The sequence below is a fragment of the Pleurodeles waltl genome, chromosome 4_2 (assembly GCF_031143425.1).
Source record: "Pleurodeles waltl isolate 20211129_DDA chromosome 4_2, aPleWal1.hap1.20221129, whole genome shotgun sequence".
Taxonomy (NCBI): Eukaryota; Metazoa; Chordata; class Amphibia; order Caudata; family Salamandridae; genus Pleurodeles; species Pleurodeles waltl.
Window position 1 is genome coordinate 865,169,754 of NC_090443.1, and position 23,783 is coordinate 865,193,536.

Here is a 23,783-nt window from a genome sequence, read left to right on the forward strand (position 1 = left end):
CTGCAGGCCCACTAATAACATTTAATTTAAAGGCCCTGGGTACACATTGTACCACTTTACTAGGGACGTATAAGTAAATAAAATGCGCCAATCCTGTGTTAGCCAATATCACCATGTTTAAAGGAGAAAGCTGAAGCACTGTAGCAGGGATTTAGCAGTGGTAAAGTACACAGTGACCTAAAGCCCACAAAAATGAATTTCAGCTACAGGAGGTGGGTGAGTAGGCAAAAGGTTTTGGGGAATACCACTCTAAGGGCTGTCAGATCTAACAAAGAGGTGATCATAATAGAGTATGTCATATTGGCAGTGGGAGCTGAGGTACATTTTGGTAGCTACAGAAACATTTCACCATAAGATGTGAGTCACTGTTCCGAGGGGTTGCACCCGGTTAGGTTTAAAAATACCCAAAGTGTACTTACTGACACCGTGAGAAAAGTAATGAAGTTTAGTCATGAGAAATCAAAGGAATGTGTACAATGTGTGTTGTGTTTCTGAGGGAAAGGAAATGGGTGTGAATGCTACTTTTTTTATTAGAGAATTGATGCCTAAAAATGCTGAGTGTTTATCAAATGGGAGAGTCAGGCATCAGATCAATATTGCAATCTGTTTGTAGGAGACAAGGTCCAGTATGTATGTGGGCAACAGGTTTTGTTTGAGGAGAATGTGTATGCCTAAACATCTTTATGGATAGGGTCAGGGCCTCCCTTATTTTTGTTTCCTTGAAATTTGCTATACAGTATAAAGTGTTTGAGATTACTCCTAATTTGTTCAGGGCTAGTGATGCCTAAGTGTAATTCTGTACCATTCCAAACCCCCTGTGTTGTCCATGTAGAGGGTGCCCCACTGAAATGAATAGTGACACTAATGTATTGTTTTTTCTGTGTATGGTTACAGATTTGTGTCCCCAGCTTTGCTCATCACATGGAAATTAAAGACACCTCTCTGTGTCCTATTATTCAACCATTGAACATAGCTAGTTACCAGTAAAGATAAAACAGAGTCTAACATTATTACTGGATTATTAAAGCCAAACCCACAAAATGGTAAACAGATTTGAGGTTTTTCAGAAAGTTCATAAGAAAAGTGAAACTTGAAAATAAGATAATCCATATGTAATTTACAACATATTGTCTTGCATAGCCTCAAAAGTCTGTTGCTAGCTCTGCCTACATAAGATGTAGTTGTAAATGTACAATTGACAAAGCACCTCAAAATTATTTAGATAACATTGTGTTTACTACCCACATCAAATCCAAATTTATGTAGATGGGTAAACCTGAAACTTGATACACAATCTATCTAATGTCAAATGTGTTTCATAAATATACTTTTAAAATGCTCAGGTTAAAATAAATGAAAGCTTAAACAGAGTTCAGAGGGAAGTTGCAGAGGTGGGTAAATAGGGTCTGGTTTATAGCAAGATAGAAAGATGCACATATATTCCTGTACCATACAAAATGTTTATTTTTACAGCTTTGCTGTCACTCACCAAACACCACTACCACAATCCTTAAATACAAAAGGGTAAACAGGAAATATATTCCTTCTCTGACAACTACAATTGGTTTATGAGAGATTAGAGTTGGACGATTTCCATAAATGCCCAAGAAAACCAAGAATTCCTCAATCCATTCTGTGCAAATTAACAATACATGTTATATTTTTAAACATATTAAAGCAGCAACTATGCTTTAAAAAGATTACATCAAAGTACTGAAAGAATTTATTGGCTCATGCATCAGACTGTAAAAATGCCTGAGATAAGGTTTCTTCAAATTCCTGATGTTTATTGTGTAAAAGGGTCACTATTCATCACTGTGTAATGTTATAAAAAGAGTTTGAATTGTAATACTTTCTTTAAGTTATTTTTAAATAGTATTTATCATATTTGAACGTCTGCAATGCATTAGGTGGTTTAATTTGCAACTTCTTCATATGGGAGTATTTACATGACATTAATACTCGAGATTCATCTCAATATGGATTCCGGTAACATCACAGCACTGAATCAGCTCTTATTTCTACGACGGATCTGATTCGTAGGCAAGCTGACCAGAGAGGGTCAGCTATGTCGGTCCTGTTAGACCGGTCAGGGCCACTGACAGCATTTCACCTGCTTTGATGGTGCAAAGGCTGTGGCAGGTCGGCCTGAAGGGCAAGGATCTGAAGTTGTTGGAGACCTTTTAGTAGTGGCGACTTCAGAGCTACATCCTTCCAGCTGCCCAGTGGAGTGCCACAAGGGTCATCTCTAAGCCCCACTTTATTTAACATATACGTCACCCCTTTGGCGGAATTGATAGAATCGTTCAGCTTCCAGGTTTCGTCTTATGAGGACGACCCAGATCATTATGTCCATCATCGATGACTGGGAAGAAGTAACTGACAGGTTTAGCTTGTATATGGTAGAGATCAGCGGTTGGATGATAAAGAACTGCCTAAAAATGAACAGGGAGAAAACGGAGATCATGCTGTAAGGAATGGACAGCGCCATTTGAAATGCTCGCTGGTGGCCAGGAAACTGTGGTGCATTACTGGTTTCAGTCAAAGTAGCTAAAAACCTGTGGGTACTGTTTGACAACACCTCTTCTTTTTGATACTCAAGTTAACACAACTGAGAGCTCCTGCTTTTCGTTGGTTTGCATGTTGAAGAAAGTTCTGATCTTTCTTCCTAGAGATCTCAGGGCTGCAGTGACCAGTGCTTTAATCACATCTTGCTTATACTATTGCAATGCCCTGTATCTCAATGCAAACCAATTTTGTATTAACAAGTTTCAAATCATCCAGAATATGGCTGTCTGCCTTGTAAATGGTCTTCCTAGATACTGTTCAATTAGAGAGGGGCTGAGATCTTTGCACTGGCTTCCGGTCAAGAAGAGGGTGCTATTTAAAGCACTGTGTTTGACCCATAAATTTCTCTATGAGCAGGTATCACACTACCTTAGGATTATCCTGAGTTGGTATGTGCCAGTGAGAACGCTGAGATCCTCAGATCAATTCAAGGTGATTGTACCGCGTTGTAGGAAAGCTAGATCGGGTGCTCGGTGTTTCACGGCGGCAGCAGCTAGGCTGTAGAACTCCCTCCCTATTCTTATCAGGTGTTTGAGTTCTCATTTGCCGTTTCGTAAACAGCCTAAACATGGCTCTTCTTATCTGAGTAGTTGGTAGGGATGGTCCTACCGCATACCGGGGGGTTGATTTGTTCTTTCCTGTCCGTCCCTCTAGTTTTTCCTCGGGTTCTCCCTTCTTTTAGAGCTTTGATACCTATTTGTTTTAACACACTATAAAAATTACAAATATCATCAACTAGGAAGACATAGTAATGTACATGCCTACATCTGCTTCAAAGCATGCAGTGTTACTAAAAATGCCACTTATCTAAGTTATTTTACAGTAGTTATTTTAAGGAGCTTATGCGGTCAGTTCTTTAGTACAAAAAACCATAAATGTCATTTAGTACCTACTTTGTGAAAGTGCAATTCTTCACGCAATGTGATAAGTGTAAATAGGCCTGATATATGACTACAATAAGTTCCAAAAGAAAGTATGTAAATAGGTTATATACAGAAGGGTATATGAACAACGCCCAAGTGCTGGCCACAAACGTACTGTTAAGCAGCAACCGAATGAAGTCATTCCTTTATATGAACTGTCAACATTTAAGGAACGTTGGCATGTCAATTAAAATAATGTGATAGCAACACTTCCTGGTTCCTACTTCCATGCTGGAATTTAGTTTGTACCTCTGGTATACCATGCTAACAGGTTTATTCACCCTGTTACAATCTTCCTTGATGTCTGTTCAATTAGCTATTGTCCTTGAATGGCAAACGTTGTCCACAAACTCAGCGGTATAAAATCACTTCTTTATAACACCCACAAACACTGTACTAGGCACTCCCTTGTGTTCTAAAGTAGATACAAGTTCGATAATTCTGACTACCACCTCCTCTTATATTGCACCCTGCAAAAATAACATGAACCAACACCTCCTACATCTATGGGAAAGATGCACAGATGCTGATGTTACAGATTTTGGAGTCCCACGGAAATATCATCTTTATTTTTTTCAAGAAATTTTTCGCAGTTTTGGAAAGTAGTGTAGAGCTCGGAGGATAGTCCAACAATATTTGTAGTTACGTACGAGACGTATCCCGGGGTAAGTTGGTTGTAATAGGAAATCTAGAAAAAAATAAAGAAAAAAGAAGCAGTTTACTAATTTAAAGGCATCCTTTCCAGCAGATAACTGATAGTCCTGTTCATTTTTCAAGTTACTGAGTACAACTAGCTAGGTGGTATAAAGCCTGAACACATGTACAGACATCTCTACTCTCTTACTGATGGTTGTTCCAACTGATGCAAAGGGGAGCTTATCGTTCGTCGCACCAGCATTTGCTATCTGGCTAGAATGAGTATAAAATAAAATATACTTTAACAGAAACATTTGCATGTAAACATAAATAACAAGCAAATGTATTTTACCAAAAGTGCGAAAGTGCTTTCAAGATCATTTCATGTTATTTTTCCACTTGTAGTAACTTAACCTTGAAATACTTCCCAACTGTGGGAATTTCTTCAGGTATTAATATGCATACTTAACTATTGACATGTATCCCTGATGAGTGACCCTTTAAGAAATTAACCCTAGGAAAATAAAGTAAAGGCATATTGCTTACACTTGTACAATCACCCATGCATAACACATAAAGACAAACAATGGCAATGCCAATGGGTCTGGCCTTTTTAGTGTCTTTTTATGGAACGAAGTGAATTGTTTTAATAGCAATTTTTGAGGTGTTGAAGAAAAACATTGCAGACATATATTTGATAGAAGTGAAAACTCAAACATTTACATAGAAAGTAATAATTTGTAGCAACTAAACATTTTCTGTTTTTTTAAATAATTTATACTAGTTAAAACATCCAAAGTTTATTTAAAAAAAAAAAGACAGGTTTTTATTGTTTAATTTGTTATACAAATACAATGAAATCCCACAGAGTAAAAGGACATTTACTCAGTTACAGAATGAGCTAGTGCACATTATTCGGATAACGCGAATGGAACAGAGCACAGGGTAATCACTCCGTCGGAACACATTAGTCAACAAACACAGCCAAAGACAATAGGTCTCGTGTTGGGACCTACTGACTTTGCCGATGCAGTTTGGCTATGCTGTACAGCATTGGCAAGGCGGTGTTCAGCACAGCCAGAAAAAAGGCATGATGACGATACTGCAGTTGTCACATTATTTTGAGTGCGTGTATGTGAGCATGAGTCACTAAACATGCATGCCTACAAAATGAAACGGGCACCAACTTTTTATTTACCATGCCAAGATCGGTCAGTAAATATACAAAAGTTAAAAAGAAGCAGCACAAAAGTGTTTTTTAAGGTGGAGGGGCCGGCAGCAATTTGCTGTATAATACCCTCCCAAAAAACACGAAACATTAAATATTTTTTAAAAAAAAGAGTGCGTGCGTGGTGCCAACAGAGGAGGTGTGGGGAAGGGAAAAGCAACACACGAGGGAAAGCAAGATGGCGTAGGGAGAAGCACGTGAACAAGAAAGACACACGGATTGCGGGGAGGGAAGCATGTTTTAGGGTGGGAAGGACAGAAGCACACATGAGAGTGCTTGCAACACGGAGCCCAGGGCAGCATTTTGTGTAGGGGTGGGTATCTGGCAGGACACGAGGGAAGAGAACTTGATAACACGTACTCTCAAACAGTGCTGAAGCAAACAGAAAAGAGAGGTTCCCTAAAAGTGAGCAGTGGAAAGATAAAAGCCAGCCAATGGGAGAGCTAGTCAAGGATCTGTGCTCCAGGGGAGGAAGAAACAAAGGACAGACTGGAACTAGAAAAGATACTGGATAAGAAACAGAAGAGCTCTGACAGGGCTGCTGGGGAATGCAAGGTGGGGGTTGTATGAATCAAGCAGATAAAGTGAGTGACAACAAAAGTTCACCAGAAGTGTGGATGCAGCCGGCAGCGCAGGTTCTGAGGGGACCAGGCTGCAATGAGGAAGACAGGAGTGATGCTGATAACCACTGAATCCCTCGTCTCCACCTATTAAGCAACCCTTTGTTTAACAATCGCTTTGTTTGTGAACATAAACTTCAAAACTGGTGCTTTTTCTTTGCACCTTTAAGAATTATATGAATTTGCTATAAACGATTAGAAACATTTTTATGGTGAATCCATGGATTATTAGCACAGTGAAACTTGCGCGAGGCTCTGGCAAAGCTTTGCCCAGGATATAACCAGACACATTGCCAGGGACATTCTGGGTACATAAGACGAATCAGGGCAGACCATAACTTTTATTAAAAAAAACAGCTCTCCCATGCACTTATGGGTTTAATATTTTATTTGAAATAGGTGTGATGATGCACACGTGGGAGAAGCAACATGGAGTGGGGAAGCACAGGAGAGCTTGCAGCACATACGGAGAAAGCAACATAGAGCACGCAAGGGGGGAGGGTGCACAAGAGGGCAAAAGTTGGAAAAAGCAAGCAATCGTTTTAGAGTGCTTAAGAAAGAAAAAAAAGCAGTTCTCTGAAAGAGTGCATTGAAAGGGTAGAAGCCAGCCAGTCAGAAAGATGGTAAGATGGCCCTGCTCCAAGGGATGGACAAACACAAGATGGGAAAGCTGGGACAAAAAGTCAATGAACAGGAAGCAAGTAAAACAGTGATAATAAAGACAACCAATGGTAATCAATGAGACTGCTATAAGCCCCCGTAACTCTTGGAAAGCCTACAATAGGTCTTTTGCATCCAGTTAGCTGGTGCTGTCTGGTAGGCTAGACCTAAAAATGTATCCAACAACATCAGGCACAATTTGCAAAGCAATATGATGCTCGCTAATGCTATGTGTTAAAATGATCTACCCTATTAGCAAAAAAGTACATGTACACCACAACAGAATCTCTAAACACAGATCAAAACCAAAGATATTCTACTTGGCCATGCCGAATTAAAGGGCCAGAACAAACTAATTGAGCGACTATGCTAGAAACAATGACCATCTAAGGAATATCGCCACCTTGCACTGCAGTACAAGATTAATACACAACTGGAAAAGGTATAGCAAAGCAAATGTACTTGCACAAGTGATACCACAGAAAGGTAAAATATATTCCAATTTAACGGAAAAAATAATACAGAGTAGAAATGCAAAGTTGCTGAAAACATTTCAAATTGGCCCGAAAAGATAAATGCTTTCACCTAGAACAAAATGGACATAAAATGACAAATATTTTGGTAAATACAGCAAACTAGAATGTGTCTACATGTCAAAGCGAACATGAACTAGTGAAACTGAGGTGTATCAGTCTAGTAGGGGTGAAGATATTAAACGCACTGCGTGAATGAACGTATCTGGCAATGTGCTGACTATCACATGTATGTCCTTTCTACATGAAGGAATCACATTAACTATTACATCAACATCTTCCTTGTACATTGGGGCGGCCTTGGGTAAACGTTTATGGCTAGCGATTTCTCAACTCCAAGCCCTTCATTACAAGGAGGGAGGACAGTTACTGTAGGCAGAAGAAATAAAAGTCAGATTACAAGAGATGCAGCAGTAATACTGGGAGAGGGCCCTGAAGTACCTTGCCTCCGTTGGTCACTATAGGAGATGTTTCTGGGGTTTTTCTTATGCTGGGGACCATAGTTACCTCTGAATTACCAGATATGCTGCTGGTAATGTTACTCCTGGGTTAGAGCCTTCCACCCTATTTTTGTTAATTAATGAGTTGAGGGATTTCAATAGTTTAGCCTTCCTGAAGTAGATATCAAGATGGATTATTCTCAGTGCAAACCCTTTCTGACACCTACGAGGAAACTAATCGAACCAGTCTCTGGGCAGGATGAAGGCAGTAGCTGACTTCTTTGCTACGAGACTTGACAAGCTCTGGTCAGTGACTCATGCCTCATTGTTAGCATATCACTTGACATGAGTAGCGGGTTCGATCCCTTCCTATTCCAACGGGTATGCCCACCCACATCTACAGGCTCCTGTTTTGCATCTGGCTGCAATGCAGTACAGCAGCACATTGATTATTATCAATCGATTTTCAAAAAAAGGCTGAGCTACTATTGAGAGTGTCCATAAAAAAGCACTTGTCCAAACTTCCTTGCTTGGTCTGCCAAAAATTACAAAATGAAGGGTGGTCCAAGCGACACATGCTTAAAATACATTTACTCATGCACAATTCAAACATGCACAGCTGTTATTGACACCCGGGGGCATATTTAAGAAAAGTGGTACTGCACCCAGTGCAGCACCACTTTTCTTGCACCCCTTAGCGACCCCCTAACGCTAAGTGTGCGCCGGATTTAAAATATGGTCACCATGGTGGTAGTTAGGGTACTAGCATCTGAATTTTTGACACTAGCTTTGGAGGATTAGCGTAAAGAATTCTGACGCTTATCCTGTGAAGCACCCAGAGTTCCATCGTAAGCAACGGAAGCCTTAGGCATTAAAAGTGACGAAAATAATGGCGCAATTAAATCTCTTAGATTTCCTTGCACCATTTTTTAGGCCCCCTTAACAGGGGAACGAGGCGCAATGCATGCGTTTTTGCATATTCCCAATTTTCACTTCATCCACTGATAGACACGTTTCTAAAATCACATTTCCTCTTACTTTTTCTAGCTGGAGAATGGAGCAATTCAATTCAAACACCTGTAGCCAGTTGTCAATATCACTGTTTGGAACGTGGGGTATACGATTCTCAGTATGGAGTGCATAATAACCCAACTGAACCTGCCACTGACCGCGTGCTGCTGGGCCCCTTTAGGTTTCAATCTTCATCCTAATGAAGCGCTCCTCATGAGCCACAGCTGTTTTCCTTGGAATCTGGACAATTTACAGTCTCCCACAGAGTCTACAGCTCCGTGCTCCTCGCCATGATTAGCGGAGACGTCTGCTGGAGGTTCTACTGCAAACTCTGGAATGCAGATTCAAAGAGGGAAGGCTCCCACTGATTCCCTCACGGACCACCTCACTATAAATGAGCATTATAGCACACTTCATCGTGGGAATTTACATCCGAGGTCACCCGTATGCCGCCGATTTGACCCTGACTGCATTTGTCGATGAAAAGGTACATATTACATGTCCGATAGCATTTATATAGCAGAGGATATGCTTCTTACATCACCGGCCTGGGAAATACCTGCAGCTCTAAAGCAACATGTTTTAAACGCAGCTGGGATACTTTGACCCTGCTTTATTTCATTTACATACCTGCAGTCTTGGCAACTGTGTAAGGCGCTTGTGCACAGATACCTTACAAGAGGCTCAGTTATGGAAACTTGGAAATAATCAATCTCTCTCTCTCTCTCTCTCTCTCTCTCTCTCTCTCTCTCTCTCTCTCTCTCTCTCCCTCTCCCTCTCCCTCTCCCTCTCCCTCTCCCTCTCCCTCTCCCTCTCCCTCCCCCTCTCCCTCCCTCCATGTGGTTGAGCCCAGTTCTTAGTAAGCTGCAGTCACTGCAAAACGTATGGAAACCAGATGGAGGGGGACACGCCACAAATATGTTATTTCTCACAAATATCAAGTACAGATTTGTAATTGTGGAGTAAATAACAGCCACTGGATGGCTGAAAAGGCTTCAGAAATGTGGTCTCATCAATGTCCGAAGATGAGCCGATAATTTGCAAGGGCCGGGTACGAAGCACTGGAGAACAATCTCCTGCAGTAGTGAAAAGGCAGGTTTTCGAGGTGCTTGAATAAAAGAAAAAGAATAACAATTAAACAATAGCTGGAAGTTTCGACTCAAGGGAACGGTTCTTCACATTACAGCACATAACGGCATGTTTTCAGAATGGGGTGGAGGGCTTCGCAGGCAACTCTTTGTCTCTACCTGTTGGAAAGTGCCTAGAGACCCATCTATCTTACCACATCATGAGGCCTCAGAGATATCACGCACTCAGGGGAGACACACTCACCCCCCAACAACTAAAGCTCTTGCCACTGGTGGATTCAGTCCGCATAACCCTCTGTAGAATACATTAAGAGGGCAACGTAAACATGTTATGAGCTTGCAGTCGAGACAAACCTTTTGATCACAATCACTTCGACAAGCTTGCCTTACCAAATTTGCACGTCACATCCTCTTCCCTGAAGACCTGTGTGTAATGTACTTCTGACAGTCAACATTTAAGCTTCATAAGGGAAGTATGTCTCCATCTGTGCCCAGTGCACATTGGCTTCACTATAAATGGGTGCCTGTGAGCAGCCTCATGCGCATAAAGAAAGTGGTTCTTTGCGGCTTCTGGGTCATGGTACATTGTACTACCCAGGGTCAATACTCTTCCAGCTCTCAGTGCTCCAGTGCGGAGTCACTATGGTCAAGGGTACCCATACCTAGGTGAAAAGAAGAACAAGGTGGCGCGTTGGAATAATGGCAAGCTCCAGGGGGAAGTGGCTGGCCTGTCAGCCGTTCATTTTAGGTTAGCTAATTCCCTGATGAAACTAGAAACATCACCAGCAGGAACTCCAAATTATTTGAAGAGTGCTCAGGCAGCATTAAATGACTCCTTTCCCACTGTGCCGTGCAGCGTGACATGCCAGTGTGCCAGTCTGCCATGCTGACAGTAGTGGTGAGTCTACCCACTTAGGTGTTCCACAACATTACAGTCTCCCGAGCCCAGTCACCCTTTTCTCCTAGCATACACCAGTCCCCTGATGCTGCCACTCTTAGAGTAGATGCGATGTACAATGTGCCATGGGAAAGGCAATTAATGAATTGTGTGCACAGGATTTATGCGCATGCAACTGTTTGTGTGCAGTAGTCTGAATAAGTGCGTACAAGAGTATTTATATGTATTGGTGTGTATGTGGCAGGGTGCTTATAATAAACTTAATGCAACATACAATATCGCCAAATGATCACATTACTACATATATCATTGCATTACTAGGCATAGCTTGGCACTTGGTTGGCACATGATAACATCGCTGGCATGTAATGGAACTGTCAGACATTTCAATGAAAAATGCTTGCTATATGATCTTATAGTGTGGCAGTGCCTCACAAATTATGACAATGCTTCCCTGAAGATGACATCACTGTTTAGATGATGACCTCACTGATCAAATGATGACATGGAATAACTTGGCAAATTATTCTCTTTCTGGGCCATATAATATCAGTGCGCATCGTACGACATATGTCTTAACTGGGTGTAAGAAACTGGGTTGTTGGTTGACCTGGGTGTGTAACTGGGCCAAGCAGCAAACACAATCCTTGTAAGGATATGACACAAGTAAACCGCAAATTAACCTGTGCTCTACGCCCTAGTAGCTTAGCTCAGAGCGGTCAGGCTTAATGTAGAGACAATGTGTAAAGTATGTGTGCAACACTTCAAACAATAACACTGTGCAACCACCCAAAAAAGGAGACCAAAACTGAGTTAGATAAATAGAGTAGATTTTAATAAATAACACAAGATCAAACTGACAAAAATCAAAGTTTTAAGTAGAGAAAGCGCCAAAAAGCACAAAGTGTTATTAGGGGTATCTAGTTGTGCTGGACCACGGAAAAGTCACAAGTTCAGGCTGACCGCAATGGAGTGTGGGCTAGCTACAGGGACCCAGGTAGGCCAGATAAACAAAGTACCTTAAATCTGGGTTGCAGAGCTTTGAATGAATCTGTGTTGAAGATTGGCACGCAACCAAGGCGCTGCATTGGTTCTGAGATGCGCCAAGGCTGCGGTGCAAGGGCCTGTTGCGTCAACATCGAGGAGCCCATCGACAGGGCTTGCATTGCAAAGGCAGGTGTAGGGGATGCATTGTGCAGTTGAGGCGATGCGTCTGTTTCGGGGTGCAGTGAACTTGAGATGTGGAGCTTTCAGCATTGTTGTCGAGAGATTCATTTAACTGCTCTGGGAAGCTCTGTGGTTCTGAACGTGATACATTGAACCCAAAATGCAGGATGCAGCAGCAATGCGAGTCTTTTGCGATGGGTCCAATCCATGTAGCAGTGACAATATGTGAGTTCTGCTTGAGGATGCACCCCTCAGCCGAGAGGATGCATCAGTTCTGCTCAGGGATGCATTGCTCAGCAGAAAGGATGCATTGGTTCATCTAAAAAGCACCTTAGGCCCACTTCCAAGGGACAGGACTGTGGCGGCACCACTTGGCAGGGTAGATTCACGGATGGCAGAGTCGAAGTGCAGAAGGAGGGTGGTTGGAAGTTTGTTAGGTCCCTGAGACTTCCGATAAAGAGGGCAGCCAAATAGCCCTTGGAGACACTTTGGGTTCTGAGTTCAAGAGATGCAGGTCCAGTCCTTCTCACCCTGACAAGAGGGCAGCAGGCCAGCACAGCAAAGCTGGAGTCTAGCAGAGAGCAGTCCAGCATAGTGACAGTCTTTTCAAGAGCACAGCAGTCCTTCTTACTGGCAGAGCATCCACAGGTCCAGAAGTGTACTGAAGTGGTGGTGTCTGAGGTCCACTTTTTATACTCAGTTGTGCCTTTTAAGTGGTGGAGACTTCAAAGGAATGTTTTTAAATTGCACAAATGCCCTGTCCCCCTGCCCTGGCTCAAGACAAACTACAGGGGGTATGCAGTCCTTTGTGTCGGGACAGGAAACAGCCTATTCCAGTGGAAGCGAGGCTGTGTCCAGCTCCTCTCTCCCATCCTGCCCAGGATGACCCATCAAGTCTAAACTAAGCTCCCATTGTGTGTGACTGTCATGGAGGAATGCACAAAACCCGACTGCCAACTACACCCAGTCATGTGGCCAGAGACTGGATGTAGGCACCAAGTTGTGGCTGTCTAGAAGGAATACACAAAACCCAACTGCCAAATACACCCAGAGATGGGTTACAGGCACCAAATGGCTAAGGCAAGAAAATACAAACTTTCTAAAGGTGGCATTTTCAGAACTGCAATTTAAAATCTGACTTCACCATTTTAGAATTTTAAATTGTAATTCCATGGCACCACACTTGAAGGAGTTATCTTCCCATTTGGAAATTACGCTTAGAAAATGTAATAAGGCAATTCCAATGTTACCCTATGGTAGTGATAGGCCGTGCAATAGTGATATACTATTGTTACCACCAAGACACTAAAACGTACATACTTTTTAAATACATTGCACCCTGCCCTGTGAGCTGTCAGGGGCCTACTCTACAGTACGAGTGACTTATATGTATTAAAAAGGAAGGTTTGGGCCTGACGAAAGGTTGATTTTACCAGGTTGACAGAGCAGTTTAAAATGCACACACAGGCTCTGCAATGGCAAGCCTGAGACATGCTCAAGGGCTGATTAATTGGATGGCACAATCAGTGCTGCAGGTCCACTAGTAGCATTTAATTTACAGCCCCTGCGCACATATAGTGCACTCTACTAGGAACTTATGAGATAAGTAAATTCAATATGCCAATTGTTGACCAGCCAATATTACAATTTTTTAGAGAAGAGTGCACAAACACTTTAGCACTGGTTAGCACTAGTAAAGTGTGAAGTGTTCTAATATCGCAGTATCTTTTTTATCTCTTTCATTGTCCCATCTGGCCCGTGGTAAGTAGATTTTTATCCTTGTATTACTGATAACATACTACAGGGAGGCAGGATTGGAAAATGAAAGCAAATATAAAGCAGACATTGGGAGTGATGATTTGCACATTTGGAATAGGGTAAGGACTGACGACAAATGACATAGCAATATTATTTGACATTGATATAAAGCATGGGGCTTTTTAATGATTTTGTTTGGAAATTGTGCTGTAAAATACACCAATTGGCTCAATGTATAGCAAAATTCTGCACGTATTCCAGATCTTCTTTTGGCATGGTTGGGCTTGCTAATTTTAGTCACCGTGTATAATTTAAGCCAAGTATTTATGCCCCAAATGTTATCAATAATAAAAGTTCCAGGGTTTATCTTCCAAGTGGTTGCATCAAACAGTGTTGGGTAAAAGAGGCTTAACTAGTTGCTGTAAGACACAACGCAATGTCAGTTGCAGTGTGGCCTTGAGCACACACAACCTCTAGCAGCTACATGGCTTTAACAGTGATCTGGACATCAGCTGCAAGTATTGTGGCAAACCACTAGTACCTAAAATAGAAATTAGCTCCTACTATGGTTGCACTGTATTTAATGTCCAAAATAACAAAAACCTAAATGGGTTATAACACAATAAATATTCGGAGAGCTTACCTTGGTCTTCTCATCTTTATCTTTCCAAATACAAAAGCCAGCACAAAGTATCTCTCCTCTTGTATACTCGTCGGTCGCTGGATGTGTAGGTAGTGTGACTGATCTGAATGCTACAACATAAGGATCACTGAAAGACAAGAGGCACTACTGTAACCATGGTTATATCAATAAACACAGCGAGCTTCAAATATGAAAAGTGATGTGATGTATTTAAAGGAATGCCAATTACTCTACAAACTTTCCATGCCATTCCATTATACTGGATCTGCCTACATCGTTCAGAATCGTACACTCTCGAATGCACGGTGGGTAGACCGAATTTATTAATAGATATTTGGTCCTTAAAGCATCGTGTTTACATGTTCGCTGACAAAGATGTTTGAAGATGATCTAAGAATTAACTTTAAGGGGTTAACTTTAAGAAGGGCATTAGCTTGGAATATTCACATCAAGCTTGCAAAAGGTGATAGGAGAAATGCTTCCAATAAATGTAATCACTGGCAATGGCTTCGGGTAGCGTTCCAACCCGTTGTTCTCTTGCTGTGCATGCTACCTACATTTGAACTCAGCGATGCAAATCAGTCTTTACCCAGATCTATTAGGAACAGATCAGCTTGACCTGCCAGGTCTGCCCTGGACTGGAACACAAGCAACATAGGACTGGTTTTATCCTGTTTGCTGCTGATCAGTCGGGTAAATATTCACATAACTGATAGCTACATTACATTTTTTTAAGTTGTAAGAAACAGGTAAAAACATGTCTGCACAGATGGAACTTGCAACTCAACTTACTTTCCAAGCAGAAGCCCCAGTCTTTTAACAGACCACACCTAGAAGTCTTTACAATGCCAACCTTTTATGCAGTTAGTAATTCGAGGTGTCTACTTTTAAATCCCTTGATCAACCTTACAAGGAGGCATCCACTATCTCAACTTGTAGGGCTACGCTGATCTGCCTAATCACTCACCTCCCAACTGGTGCCTATAACATTTACACTGAACTGCATGCTGTGAAAGGAGGTCACAACCATTTGGGAGAACGAGGAGGGCTTGTTTGGTAACTCTCCATGCAGTGCTCAAGGTGAGAATACCCTGAAAAGTAGTTGGGGAGGATTTATTTTCCAAAATTACTACAGACTGGTAAACATGTGATGTCACATACCTTCAAGGGTGTGGGGAGGCTCAGATGCATGTCAGGGGCATAAGACACACATTAGCTCATGTCCTGAACTTTAAGCTGGTGTGAGGGAAAGAAATCAGCTCTTGCCAGCTGCCTGTAATCTGGGAGGACCCTAAAAAGGCCATAGGCACCAAGGGCAACATGTCTGTGCAACTGGCATGAGTATCTGCCTGGGCTGAGATTCCATGCCTTCAACATTCAAATAAACGTTAGGGAATATCCTATGGCCTTTTTGCTACACACTGATGCATGTGTTCAACTTCAGCCTATGTTGAATCTTTATTGATCTATCCTAAATTTGATCCTAGAGTCTGGCATTCACTGCTTATTGGCTCCTGCAGTGCCAAGACCACCAGCTGAAATCATCTCCCATCCAGTTCGGTGGGGGAGGGGACTCGTTCTCTCCACCATCAGTCAGAGGTCTCGGTCTCACCCATCAAACTGACTGCAGTAATAGCCTAGCTCAGTCTCACTGGAGGTCACATAGCTTAGCTGCCACTGGGTCTAGTCAGGATAAATGACCTTCAGGCCAGCTTCTCCACACGTTGGAGGGCCTGACTTGACTCCATGGACCATACCAGTCAGTGTCCCACCATATACATATATCTTGGCATTGTGTTGAACAAACGCTCTCCTCCTTCGGCCTCCAAGCTGTAGCTGCGCTTGCCTGTCCTCATACCAAACCTTGCCATTCTGGCTTTTAGATTAAACTTCTCACCTGTTTGGTGGGGGTCGAGCTCTTCCTCACACTAACCGCTTGCCTTTCCATGGCTGATAATACAGTGAGCTTCTCGGAAGCCACAACTCACAAATTAGGTACTCCGGTACATTAAAGTGGGTGATGTTAACAGGCCCTCTTATCATTGTTCCAGAGCAGGAATCCATGGAAGAATGTGTATATGCTTGAGGAATATTCCCTATCACCTCGTAACTATAATGTTTTGATTGATGTGAAAGACAGAAGCTTGGCTAGGCTGTTTCAGACAACGAATTTTGGAGGCAGTGTCTGAGCTGCAAGACGTAGCTGCAGAATAAAATCAATCTTTAAGAAGGCAATAATCAGTCTTTAAGCAGGCAATCTGTCCCAACCAGGGTAGTTCGAGTTTTCTTCCTCGTCACCAGAGATCCTTAAGCAAAGCATCTAATAATAGTGGTCTGCTATAATCATACAATTGGGCTATCTAGCTCTCAATTTTAACCCTGCATAGTAAGAGACCGGATGCTGGGAAACTGAAGAACTAGTACATGATGGGATCCCCCGGGCCACCGTCATGGATTAGTTTACTCAGAAACCCGATCCTACAGTACATTCTTTCAGCTCCTCCACCTCTGTCAGCTATGAGTCTGCCGGGTTTATAAAATACTCACACAGACGTCTCCAGTAAACAATGCCAGTTTATTAACGCCCGAATCCACTGTCAGCCCCTGGATGTTGCTGTTAGAATGTATCATTTGTGCCAGGGGCTCCACTGAGAGGGAAAATAAAAGTGGGGAGGAGAAACCCCATCTCGTGTTCGTGCATTTGAGAAGGGTAATCGGAGAAGCTTTGGTATTATTGACATTTATTCTGAATATGTGACAGAACTACTAAGTCCTAAACAAATATAGCCTAAACCACTACTGCTAAACAACTAAAACGTCTCTACAACTAAGTACTGAACAACTACTGTCTAAACAACAATTGTGCCTGAAAAAACAATTGCCTGAACAACATATATATATATTCTAAACAACTAATAAACCATAAAAACCAAAAAGAAAACCTTACCTTACAATTAGTTGTTCAGGCAATTGTTATTCAGGCACAATTGTTGTTTAGACAGTAGTTGTTCAGTACTTAGTTGTAAAGACTTTTTAGTTCTTTAGCAGTAGTGGTTCAGACAAGTAGTGGTTTAGACCTAGTTGTTCAGGATGTTTCTCATTTATTCTACCGGGTAGACAAAAAAAAGCTAGCTAAGATGCATGTTTGGAGAGCAGGGTATAATTCTGAGAGCTTAAGTAAAAAAAATACCTATTAACCCTGTCAGAGGTGTACTGTGGAGGACATTCTAGATGTCCCCTTACTTCCTGATTTCGCTACTAAACGTAGATGGTAAAATATCAGCAAACATATTTGTTAATGAACTTACTCCACTATTATTCACTGTAAAGTTTCCAGAACTGCCCTTCTTAGTGCAGATAAGGCCTCTCACAGTTTAATCTTTCTTTCATGGGGGGCAATGTCAAGATAACATTTTTCTGCACAGTACAACAATGCTATTAAAATATACTGCTCGAGTACACCAGCCTTCATGTGCAATAATCAGACGGTGCAGATGTCTCATTGAAAGAGGTATGAACCAGGGTTGCCCCAATTGAGGCCTTTACAGAGGTCATCTATTCAGAATTACATGTGCACCATTCTTTTCTTTTCTGCACATGCCACATTATTGAATATTAGCGTTTTAGGGTGACATTATACCAGCAGCCAGGATAACTGCTATCAATGCAACAGAACACACTTCTAAAGACGTCTGGAAATTGTTTGATCTACAGGGAGTGCAGAATTATTAGGCAAGTTGTATTTTTGAGGATTAATTTTATTACTGAACAACAACCATGTTCTCAATGAACCCAAAAAACTAATTAATATCAAAACTGAATATTTTTGGAAGTAGTTTTTAGTTTGTTTTTAGTTTTAGCTATGTTAGGGGGATATCTGTGTGTGCAGGTGACTATCACTGTGCATAATTATTAGGCAACTTAACAAAAAAAAAATATATACCCATTTCAATTATTTATCATTACCAGTGAAACCAATATAACATCTGAACATTCACAAATATACATTTCTGACATTCAAAAACAAAACAAAAACAAATCAGTGACCAATATAGCCACCTTTCTTTGCAAGGACACTCAAAAGCCTGCCATCCATGGATTCTGTCAGTGTTTTGATCTGTTCACCATCAACATTGCGTGCAGCAGCAACCACAGCCTCCCAGACACTGTTCAGAGAGGTGTACTGTTTTCCCTCCTTGTAAATCTCACATTTGATGATGGACCACAGGTTCTCAATGTGGTTCAGATCAGGTGAACAAGGAGGCCATGTCATTAGATTTCCTTCTTTTATACCCTTTCTTGCCAGCCACGCTGTGGAGTACTTGGACGCGTGTGATGGAGCATTGTCCTGCATGAAAACCATGTTTTTCTTGAAGGATGCAGACTTCTTCCTGTACCACTGCTTGAAGAAGGTGTCTTCCAGGAACTGGCAGTAGGACTGGGAGTTGAGCTTGACTCCATCCTCAACCCGAAAAGGCCCCACAAGCTCATCTTTGATGATACCAGCCCAAACCAGTACTCCACCTCCACCTTGCTGGCGTCTGAGTCGGACTGGAGCTCTCTGCCCTTTACCAATCCAGCCACGGGCCCATCCATCTGGCCCATCAAGACTCACTCATTTCATCAGTCCATAAAACCTTAGAAAAATCAGTCTTGAGATATTTCTTGGCCCAGTCTTGACGTTTCAGCTTGTGTGTCTTGTTCAGTGGTGGTCGTCTTTCAGCCTTTCTTACCTTGGCCATGTCTCTGAGTATTGCACACCTTGTGCTTTTGGGCACTCCAGTGATGTTGCAGCTCTGAAATATGGCCAAACTGGTGGCAAGTGGCATCGTGGCAGCTGCACGCTTGACTTTTCTCAGTTCATGGGCAGTTAATTTGCGCCTTGGTTTTTCCACACGCTTCTTGCGACCCTGTTGACTATTTTGAATGAAACGCTTGATTGTTCGATGATCACGCTTCAGAAGCTTTGCAATTTTAAGAGTGCTGCATCCCTCTGCAAGATATCTCACTATTTTTGACTTTTCTGAGCCTGTCAAGTCCTTCTTTTGACCCATTTTGCCAAAGGAAAGGAAGTTGCCTAATAATTATGCACACCTGATATAGGGTGTTGATGTCATTAGACCACACCCCTTCTCATTACAGAGATGCACATCACCTAATATGCTTAATTGGTAGTAGGCTTTCGAGCCTATACAGCTTGGAGTAAGACAACATGCATAAAGAGGATGATGTGGTCAAAATACTCATTTGCCTAATAATTCTGCACTCCCTGTAAAGCGTTTCAAAACTCAGATTCTGACCCTTGATGTCTTGGCTTTTAATATTAATACTCGAAACAGAAGCTGAAACATCTGAAGGTCAAACTTCTCTCCAACCTGGCTTGGATTGGTGTAATTAACTTTGTAATGCTACTTAAAGATGTTAATAATTAAAGGAGACGGCAGGATAATCTTCTCACAAACTTCACCCATCAACTTCTTCCTTCTCTTCTCTGCCTCTCATAGGCTAAGATCCTAATGACAATTTTCATATGAAAGCAAAGAGAATCCACAAACTCAAAAATGCTTGCGCATGATACCTACACACGGGGCTGGCGCTACCCGACGTACAGTGCTATTATTGGGCTAAATTATCCAATTGTGTTTAAATGATAAATCCCGAAACAGGAAAACCTTTTTCTTCAAGTTCAAGAATCCCAGGTTTTATTTTAAAAACATAAAATTAAAAAAAACAGCATAAGGGGTGATTTATGAATGGGTGGTCATGTACTCCATCTCTATTTGCTTCCTGCTCGATAGATTCTACCATTTTTCGTAGAACCTACTGTTCTTAAATACTATATATGGCCAAAGTGCGAAGACAGGAATACATGGCATTGGTCAATCTGTTGCATTTCACAATACAATGAATGATTTGCACTTTTGTTACAAAATTTTAACGTTTTACATTACCGTTTTACATTTTTACTAACTGCATCCTGTCTAGATATTACATTTTTCAGAGTGTAAATCCTCAGTATGTTCTTTGGTCACTGGAATGTCTCTGTAAATGCTCTATTGACGCTACTGTTCTTTGTTTGTGGGACTCCTCCTAGCGATTTGGCCATTATAAAAATGAAATGGGCACGAGATTTGGTGTTTTTTTGTTCAGATCATTCATTTAATAAGAAGGCCTTGAAACATGACAATGTACAATAACAGTGGTATCAAATATCAGGCCAACTTGATTTTAATCCTTTGCAAATGTGCAGATACCAGATAGATTTATGTGGACATATGAGGTACTGGGAATGGTATCAAGCCTGGTACATATTCTGCCTACATGTTTTGTAGCATAATAAATCATAATTTCCTAAATAAGAATTGCTTTCATTTCAGTTGTATAAATATGACATTTTACCCTCACCGGGTAAACAAGACATAATTTCAAAGAGGCCCAGCCAATGCGAGGCTACATACCAAGTGTTCATTGCAATTTTGAAAGAATAGCAATTGTGCACAACAAACAACATAATCCATCAATTCACACAACACAAGTTGGAGGACATATTTCCCCTCTACATTCCCAGGATCCCAATGCCCTATAAAAGGGAGAGTGACTCAGTCATCACTAACGGGATGTAGCAAGAGCCCCGGAATTGAAATAGGAGAGTAAAGAACAGAAATATGGAAAGGACTGATATAACAGGGATAGGTAGCAATTTGGGATTAAAAGGTATACAAAAAGACCTAAGAGGAGGGAGAAGAATCAGGAGCTCACAGACCCTAAATGTGTATGGATAGTTAGAGTTTGTTTCTTTTGGTCGTGACTTGATGTACAAACATTCAACTGGTGTAGCCCAGAAAAGGAAAGTAAGAAGGGAAAGGGACAGCAGTGAGTATATGAGGTGTGGCAAAATAAATGAGGGGGGGGATAAACCTGCACTTGAGGCTCATCCTTTATCCCTCCTAACCATAGAACCCAATAGTAGCATTACTCAACCTCAAAGCAGCAGTATCTCCTTCTGCAAACCCCCTGTAGGCTATCCATACTTTAGCAGCAAGTCAATGATGTCTTATCCCTCGCTGTCTGTATGATCAAGGTTGTTCACATATGCTGCCCCTGCTGGAAAAATCCAGCTTCTATTCTCAGCTGAGCAGGGTATAGGAGCACGGCCACGAATCCCTAACCCCCACTTCTCGGACTCCTTTCCCAGTTCTTTAATTTTTTGTCTCCTTGCGCTAGTCCTGGAACTTAAGTCTGTAAAGAAGAATAGTCAACGTCCTTAGCAGAGTTCTCTGTCTGTTTGCACTGACCTCAGCAATTTTCACTGGTATGTTGCCTATCCAGGCGGGACAAAATCATGCCTCCAGTTTCTCCTCAGTCTTGCAGCATTTGTTGGTAGTCATTCCACTTTCTTAACCAATAAAACGGGGTCACTGGTTCTGGGTGAATGCAGTAAGGTTTTGAAAACTTGGACCCCATCCACCACCACGTGTATTTTGGTATGGTCCAAGTGGTCTGTGGCGGAGCGTGGCAATGGCTTTGGTAGGGCCATTAGCTGGTAGGAGTCCCACTCCATATTTATTTCTTGTCACAGACTTGTACTCACGTTTGCCAGAGATTCTATCAGTGAATAACACCAGTCTGAAAGGGAGCCTCAGCTTCTTAAAAGGGATCTTTCAATTAGGTTTCCTGTGAAGATACTGACAGGCCATGGTGTGCCATGTTCTTCAAAGTAATTTGAGGATTTTTTGAAGTTTTTCAATATTAGGCACCACAAGTGTGCTCTCTACCATCCATAGTCTAACTGAGTGGTGGGAAGGCTGAGCAGGGCCATAAATGAGGCAATACAACTGTCAAAGATCAGTCGACTGGACTGGAAGAAGTTCTTACATGATAGAATGGTAGCTTATCAGTTGTCCCCACATCAGGACAGAGGGAGGACTAATTTTGAGTTGTTTAGAGGTAGAAAAGCACATAGTAATTTAGTTTCTCAATGGCTGTGCTAGGTCAAAGGATGGAATGATGTTGGCAAAGGTGAGAGTTGGACATCAAAATGAGTCTTGATTGAAGACTAAAAGGAAGGTTAAGATCATATAAAAAGGTTGAACTGAAAGTGGGTACTTTGTTGAGGATATGGGCTCCTGTTGGTGTGCAGCTCTGATCTAAGTTTACACAACCATTTTGGGTTGTAAAATTGTTCCATAAAACTGTAAAGTAAGGGGATGGCAGAATTTATATTTGGAGCCGTGAGGCATCATGTTGGAGTTTATATGTGTCACAAGGAATCTATGCAGTTTGACAATTCAATGCAGCCGTCTGAGGCAACTCTTATAGCAGGCCAAGAACAGATCTTTCATTTGGGTTTGGCAGAGGGAATCAAATCAGATCGCAGGTCTTACTTGAGGAATTCCAGGATTCCGGATTATTGTCTTATCTAAGATGAGGTTGATATGGCAGATCTCCAGTTCAACCTTAGTAAAAATAATAATGTTTTAATATATTTGTGTGGGTGATAAATTGGGACCAGAAGAGCTTATTTATGTTTAACAACACATTATTTGCCAGACTAGTTTTGACACACTGCTAGTTTGGCCCCAACCATCAACAAAGCATCTGTAGGTGACATATCAAATGTGATAACCTTTTAACATATAATTTCAAGTGATGGCAGGTATGTATCAAATTATTTAGACAACTGGCTCGACAAGCTTGTCATTTTAACAACTCAGTACTTCTATATTTATATTATCAAAGGAACGACAGCACCTACTGTTTTCAACTGTTCTCTTGACTTTCTTTTTTTTTTTTTTTTTACTTCTCTGTCCGGTGAATGATCTGTAATTATCACTGCATTTCTATGGAATCAATACAGATTTGCCAGACCACCAGAAGAAATAAAAATCAAAGACAAAAAAAAACTGTGGCTTAAGCCTTCACTGTGCAAATGTGTCTGCGCTTCCTGCAATTGCAGACTAGCTTGCTACATCCTTCTGACGTCAAACAAAACCAAATCAGCTAAATATGATTCACACAAATCTTGCTTAAGGGGTCAAACATATTCAACCTTATAAATGACACCTAAACTTGACTGAGAGAATTGAGTGGTCAGATTATCACTAAATCTGCAGGGTGAACCCACACATTATTTGTAAGTCATTTAAAAAAAGTTTGTCAGAGCCTAACTGGGAATAACTGTTGGTAATTTGAGACCACCAGTAGTGCCCATTACCTAAAGATTCCTCTTCAAAACAGTAGGAAAACTAATCAAACACCTGTACAGAACCAAATATTAATAAACTTTTCAGGAGCCTACCTATCCATAAAAGGAGGACAATTTTAAGAATGTTTCAGGGTATGAATGATTAAACATACAACAACCATTGTTCAAGGCTATGCATGATTTAACATACTATGACCACTGCACTTTAAAGAAACAGCGGAGATCATGGCTGAACTTCAGAGAACTACTAAGTATCACAATGCAAGTCTTGATAGGGATAACAGTATAATACATATTAGAACATTAGAATGTTGGGAGCTCCACCACAGACAAAGGAGTGCTCTGGGCTTTTATTGGCTGGTAAAAGCGAGAGAGTCAACATTCCAATGTTCTTTGTTCACAGCA

The 23,783-nt window shown here is 41.4% G+C and overlaps 1 protein-coding gene across 2 annotated transcripts in view; it reads right to left on the reverse strand.

Moving 5' to 3' along the window:
- Positions 1–1,371: 1,371 nt before the first annotated feature.
- ACOT11 (acyl-CoA thioesterase 11) overlaps positions 1,372–23,783 on the reverse strand; it is a 409,284-nt gene continuing 386,872 nt past the window's right edge. For both annotated transcript variants that reach the window (XM_069232622.1, XM_069232623.1), the window contains exons 15-16: positions 14,174–14,300; positions 1,372–4,179 (exon numbers count right to left, since the gene is read on the reverse strand). In XM_069232622.1, the coding sequence (XP_069088723.1) occupies positions 4,024–4,179; positions 14,174–14,300 (283 nt within the window). In that variant the 3' untranslated portion in view covers positions 1,372–4,023. The remainder of the gene's footprint in view (positions 4,180–14,173; positions 14,301–23,783) is intronic.